Raw genomic sequence first — 7,038 nt, 5'->3', positions numbered from 1 at the left:
TGGGTGGCTCCAGTAAGGATGCCGATTAGCGTTTCCAACACAACACCCATCATGAGATGCCTATCAGGAGTAATGCGAGATACAAGTGAATGCAGTACGAACTCCATCTTGTATTCTTATGAAATCACCACAAGAACATACAACTAAATCAAGGCTAAAGTTCTGAAAAAGTGTGGAATTGGAGAACTGTATAAAACTTGGGCTAAACCTCCTAAAGGGACACACCCTGTATAGGAAAAATGGTCAGTAGTAGCAGAGTATATGATACATCCTAATAGGGACAATGATCAAATATGGCTCGAAGGCAGCTCTTGAAGGAAGGCTGTATAAAATGATCTCTGCCAGGAGGACTAAGACAGAGCTTTCTGCTATTTGAGGATGCAAATGACCTAATTAGGGAGACATCATCTTCACTGTTCATGTACAAGTGGACTTCTATCCCGAATGTGGAGGCAGCAGTCAATAACCTGACTACACAGTGTTATGACATATAACCCAGAGGAGCACAGTCTAAATATTCTACTGCTTTAAACATCTCAAATATCACACATTTGGCTTTTGTTCACTATAGCTTATAGACGGAGAGTGAGGAATTATAATAAAACGAAACAAGTGGAAGAAACACTCCTACTCTGAATATGAATGGTGCTTTTAATGAGTTTATTATAAATTAATTTAAAGGGCATGCTTTCTACACATGTAGGAATGTAAGCTAATACTCAGTTCATAAAAATTATTCACTGTATGATTCTTGTTAACCTTTATCAGATGAGCATTACATGGTCCTTGAAGAAGCATGCACAGAGGGTATGTTTTCAATACAAACATCTTTACCATGGGGGATGAAAACACCCTATTAATGAATGATACAGGTCAATGCAATTCTGTCAAAATGGCACCTTGTTATAGTGATTCAATTAACAAAACATCTTCTTCATCGTCACTCAAAATAATTCTACGTTTATGTTTCTGCATATTAATGCTACCATCTGTTTCTTCTTCTGAATGTCTTTTTTCTGTGTCCATTGTATTAGCTTCATCAGCAGAAAATGTGGTCTTGCTCCTTTTGATGGAATGTGAAATGTCACCGTCTGAGTCTGAGCCACTAAGAACTCTTTTGTACTCACGCCTTGTCGGTTCAGCTCGGGCTCCGATGACTTCATTTTCGGAATCGGAATTCAGCGCGACACTGGTGACAATATGCTTCGTAGTCCCATTTGAACTGCCATCTGTTACACTTTTTGTGTCAGGAATGTAAACATTCTGAACCAATGAGCTAAGGCTTGTTTCCTCTGTTTCAGAATCAGAGTCAAGTACGAAGTGTGTGCGCTTCTTCTTTGTAGTTCTGTTTAAATCACCATCCATCCCACTTCCTGCTGCAATGGGATGATCAACTTTCCACATCATGGAGTTACTGCTTTTTTCATTATTTTCAGAATCCAATGTAAAAATTTTCCTTCTATTTTGTGGACTTTCACCTGAGATGATACTCTCTGAAGATTCACCTGTTTGAGCCAGTGAATTACGATTTATTTCTTCTGTTTCAGAATCTGAATCAAGCTGCAGGTGCTTCCTGATTTTCTGTGCAGGATTTTTATTCTTATTCCTTTTTGCCTTTGGTATCTTTGTTTCAGCTGCTTGTTTGCTTGAAAATTCTGTTTCTTCAGAACTGTTTATGTTTCCATCTGCGTCATTATCTTGTCTACTTCCTGCACTGCCATCTATCCCCTCACCTAAAAAGCAAAGGAAGAAGAATGACACATCCTCTTTATGACAAATATACTTGGCTTATACATAGCTCAAGGGGTTAGTTGCTGGCTTCCCACCGCAGTGGCCCAGGTTTGATTCCGGGTCTGGTCAAGTGAGATTTGTGGTGGACAAAGTGATGCTGGGGCAGGTTTTCTCCGAGTACTTCGGTTTCCCCTGCCAGTCTTCATTCCATCAATTGCTCCACAATCACCCTCACCTATCATCTGGAGCCGGTACAATAGGCCAGAAGTAGCTGCAGTACAAGGGACTTAGTCCCGCCTCACTAGCATTAAAAAAAATTATGACAAATATCATTTAATTCTTGTAATATTGCTAAACATGGTGGCTGTATAAGTAACACTCCTGCATAAGGTTGGGGTTGAAGCTTCTGCCACCCCCCCCTCCCCACACACACACGCCAATATGAGCGACAGACAGAAAATTGGGTATATATCTTCACGACGTGCTACTTTTGCCTTCCAGTATGACAAAGATTCCAAATTTCAGAAGTCAGAAAACTTGTGTGGAGAATTCAATTTCTGCCGCTGTCTTCCCTTAAATACTCTTCCTAACACCTAACATGCAAATTACTGTATTACTTGAGTCCGTTTATAATGGCAGCCACAATGGTGTTCCGCAGTATAAAATTTTGTGAGTTATTTTACACTGTCAATACAAGTACGGAAGGATGATAAATAACTGACAAATTGGATAGAATATAGAAGGAAGCTGTTGTGGTTTAAACGAGATACTACCTTAGCATTTTACCTGGAGGGACTGAGGAAAACTACAAAACATTTCACTCAGAATAACTGATGTCCTGGCCTATTTCTGAACTACATACCTTCTGAATTCAAGTCTACTGTTACCGCTAGACCAATCTGCTCCTTGTTGGTGTCTGTTCTATATATGTGGTATAGAGCTGCCAATTAATTGTGTTCTTACCACTATGTTGTGTTATCAAACTCCCATCTAGTGCTTGATTAATGATCTCAGTCCTTTTCTTAAGATCTTGAACGCTCAGATGGCCTGGAATACGCCAATATATCTCCTGTAAATAAGGCAACAGACAAATATCCTTGAATTAAGTTTCACTGTACTTCCCGATGCGATTTGGTAGTTGTAATACTATTATCCCAGTGGCAAATTTTCTCATATAGGATGTTCCTCAGATTACTGTATAAATCTGATCTTTAGGAAGAAAGTGAAAGGAGATTTCATATACAGGATCTTTAATTCCTTTTTTATCAAAAATTTCAGAGGTGGACACTGGCCATACCCTCTTTTGGCCAATCGTAAGCATGTGCATGTGTCCGCACTGCTAGTCTTAACAAAACCCATCAAAAGAAGAGTTGAAAAGAAAAGAAAAAAAGTTTCCTATGAATATCTTTTTATTTACACAAGACAATGCTCATGAGGGTAAGAAAACATACTTCTACGAACTTTCTTCATAACAAATTTTTGCCTGGAAACACACCTGTTCATCTGAAGGTGGGACAATGTTGAGGGCAGTCAGAAGTTTAAGGAACTGTGGATTTTCCATAGCAGTCATAGCCTCCTCAGTAATGGGAACCAAAGGGATGATCTCCTCTTCACCATCTGCTTCTCTGTCATCAGCCACCTCTTGCAATGATGATGATACCCAACGAAGAGCAGCTGTCATCCCTGTGAGTCAAATGCTCTATTTGCAATTTAGTGTCGATTAGTCATTTTATTAATTTCAAAAGTTTTAAAGTTAATAAATTTTATAGGACATACTGTCGCAGGGGAGACTGTAACTAATCGGCACTAAGTGAAAAGTGCACAAGGATGCTCCAATATAATACTGTATTGTATCTTATCATCTCTGCTATAGTGATCAATAATTTTCAATGAATTATTATTAATCTGTCACTGTTAGGGCCAGAACATTTGATTTGGTTCATCCTGGTCTGTCACACTAGCAATATTATAAAAGGTTACCAACTCCATCCAGTGTGATTGATAAATGTTTTTTTTTCCTCTTTAATCTTTCATCCTTAGCATGTTTCGATCTGTGAGACCATCTTCAGAAGGGCACTCATGGAATTGTAACGATATTGTATGTATGTATTGATGTTGACCAATCACATTGTAATGGTAGTTTCTGCGTGTATTGCTATGTCCTTCTGAAGATGGTCTCTCAGACTGAAACATGCCAAGGATGAAAGATAAAAAATGAAATAAAAAAACATTTATCAAGAACACTGAATAGAGTTTTATAATGACCAGAACAGTTCTGAAAAATAATAAAACAAACAAACTCCGTGGCCTGTAGTCTGCAAGTGAACGATACTGACCGAGTGACCATGGCTTGTCGGCGAAGTTAGTGCCAACTTTAGCAGGCAGAGGGTGTCACGTGGTCAGCGCAACGAATCCCCACGGCATTTAATTTCGGTTTTCTAGACCAGAGCCATTGCTCTTGAGTACTGAAATATAAATTTATTTCCTTTCAAAGATTTCCACAAGAAAAGAAGGCCTGTAAAACGAACATGGTTGACATTCAAATAGCATCAGAGTGGGGGAGAAGGAACAATGACCAGATTTTCATATTGTTGTAATCTCTGGTGTCTGAATTAACTTACAAAAAATATTAGTGACCGCTGCTTTTTGAAGTTTCACATCCGCTCTATGAATGAAAATATTTTTGCTGCCAAAATTCTTGTTTTTCTAAAATGTAAAAAATTGTTCACCTCTGTGGTCTAGAGGTCAAAGTGACTGGCTACAGATCCTGTGGTCCTGGGTTCGATTCCTGGCACTACTAGATTTTCTGAGAAGTAGTGGGTCTGGAACAGGGTCCACTCAGCTTTGTGAGGATAATTGAGGAGCTATTTCAAGGAAATGGCGTCTCTGGTGTAGAGAATCGAGATTATCGGCCATGGGGATTTGTTACACTGACCACGTGACACTCTCTATCCGCTAAAGTTGGCACTAACTTTGCCGACAAGTGGCGGTTGCTTGGTCGGTATAGTTCGCCTGCGGACTCAAGCCACTGAGTTTGTTTTGTTTGTCAAAAATTCTCTTGTGTTCTATTAGCAAGCATAAATTTTGGATTATGAAGACAGAGAAAGAAAACAGAGGGACAAGCAAGCTAAACACAATGATACAATGTTATTTTGTGGAATAAATGTACAATCCATATTCTCCAATTTAATTGCGCCATGGAAGCCTTTTGCACTTGAAAAACATTTTACAGAATCCATAATTAATTTCTTATATATGTCGCTAAAACTGGACAACAAATATTTAATTAATTATACACGTTTAGGGGAAAATATCTCATGTCATATACATGAAAAATGAAGCTTAAAATGTAATACGCTACATATTTGCAATTTGCAATATGAAGAGTGGTTTTTACTTTTTCTTCATAAACTATTTTTATGTTTGGTTTTATATTTAAAATTTCAATTCTCAATCCTGGGACCACATTCCACATTTAGTTTGTTTCTGTATCATATCACTTTTTTATATTGTAAAGGAATTTTCTTGCACAGCCCTTCTTTTTGCTTTGCAGAACTCTGGGGTTCCACAGAACACCATTCAGGAAACACCAATCTGAATGTATAAGCGCATGTACAATTACCAGCATTAATGACTTCATTAAAAGAACTGATTAATTCTGCTGAAGAATATGGCATGGGTGCTCCCCCCTTTTTGCATGCAGCTGCTTTCTTGTGGCCCCCGTTGTTATCATGTTTCTGCTTGGGCTGTGTCATTCTGGCAGCAGGCATTCTGTTTGCAGCACCGCCGTCCGAGGAACGGTCATCACCACCTGAGTCACTGTCTTCATCTGAATCTGATTCATCACTAGCAACAGACTCCCAACCTGAAGTATCTACAACAACAACAACAACAACACTTGCTATCAAACACCTCACGGTGTTTATGACTTTGATAAGTTTTTCTGGTGTTGTAACAACAAAAGCAATCTGCACATCATTAAAGAAATCAATTTTATGCAATTAATGTTCCAGTTCCTCTTAACACAGTGGTACACAGTAGTGTAGTTGGTTGAGGCACTATGCTACGAGCTGGAAAGTTGCAAGTTCGACTCCACGTGAGGTGGATATTTTTTCAATCTACCTAATCCTTCCAGTCACACTATTGCACTGGGGTTGACTCAGCCTCTAACAAAATTAGTACCTGGAATATTCCTGGGGGGTATAGGCCAGCACATAAGGCTGACAACCTTACCGCCATCTGTCAGCCAATTGTCTAGATAATGTGGGAGCCTCAACATCTCACAACCCTATGGACCTTCACAGCCTGTTACAGGGATAGCTTTACTCTTTTTTCTTTACCTTTTCCTTCTTACCACAGATGAGATATGAAGATGTTCATGAAGAGTACGAAAGAAAGTGACCATCATCTATATGAAGGAATTCTCTAGCATCTGCCCACAGAATCTCTAGAAAACTGAGAATCTTCAATGAGAATCCAGTAGTCTAGCCCAGATTTTAAGTGGGTACCGCGTAAGTCAAATTCATAATGCTACAAACCTGCTTGCTTTGTCCTGTACATATGAGAAGAAAGATATTTCAAAGTCAATATGTGATAGCATCAACAGAAATAATCACATAAGACTGCTCTTACAAATACTACGGAAATACGTAAACATATACTGTCTGAGATCTTAATCTTGAGACTTGCAAGGAATGCAGAAACCCTGAAGCGCTAAAGATGCAGTAAAACAGCATGGATCAGCTACTACTACCTGAACAAAAATATTCACTGCTTCCTCTATAGTGGCTGAGCAAGCATGACTGTACATCAGAGGCTAATCTGCTCTGAACTGATGTTATACTTCTATACAACATAGTGTATAGAGTCAATAACAGGATATCGTGTAGAGAATTTTTTGGTGAATTTAAAATTTTAACCTTAACTTCATTGTATATCTTTGAGACGTGTTTTTTTAAGGAAAAATACGATATATAACATCTCGTATTCAGATGTGCACGGTTATAACACAGTACATAAGCAGAATTTGTATGTCCAACCATGTAACACCTCACGTTGTAAAAGGAGTGTGATTAACATGGGAATAAGATTGTATAATAACTTGCCCTCTCAAATAAGAAGTATTCAAGAGTTCAAGGTTTTTAAGCGTCAATTAAAGGATTACTTGTTGTGCAAAGCTTTTTATTCCCTTCAAGAATATTTTTACAAGAATTAGCTTAATAATAGAACAAAGATACTTAGGTAATTTATTTTAGCTATTGCATGTAATTTATAGTTTAGCTTTTGTTGCCTTATTATACTCATCCA

General features: G+C 38.3%; 1 protein-coding gene across 1 annotated transcript in view; it reads right to left on the bottom strand.

The window, feature by feature from the left end:
- Positions 1 to 405: 405 nt before the first annotated feature.
- LOC111871645 (protein timeless homolog) overlaps positions 406 to 7,038 on the bottom strand; it is an 89,470-nt gene continuing 82,837 nt past the window's right edge. The window contains exons 17-20 of the mRNA XM_023864881.2: positions 5,354 to 5,605; positions 3,227 to 3,414; positions 2,695 to 2,800; positions 406 to 1,733 (exon numbers count right to left, since the gene is read on the bottom strand). Of these exons, the coding sequence (XP_023720649.1) occupies positions 904 to 1,733; positions 2,695 to 2,800; positions 3,227 to 3,414; positions 5,354 to 5,605 (1,376 nt within the window). The 3' untranslated portion in view covers positions 406 to 903. The remainder of the gene's footprint in view (positions 1,734 to 2,694; positions 2,801 to 3,226; positions 3,415 to 5,353; positions 5,606 to 7,038) is intronic.

This window comes from Cryptotermes secundus, unplaced genomic scaffold (genome assembly GCF_002891405.2).
Source record: "Cryptotermes secundus unplaced genomic scaffold, Csec_1.0 scaffold11, whole genome shotgun sequence".
NCBI classification, from domain to species: Eukaryota; Metazoa; Arthropoda; class Insecta; order Blattodea; family Kalotermitidae; genus Cryptotermes; species Cryptotermes secundus.
This window is presented reverse-complemented; position numbering and strand designations above follow the sequence as displayed.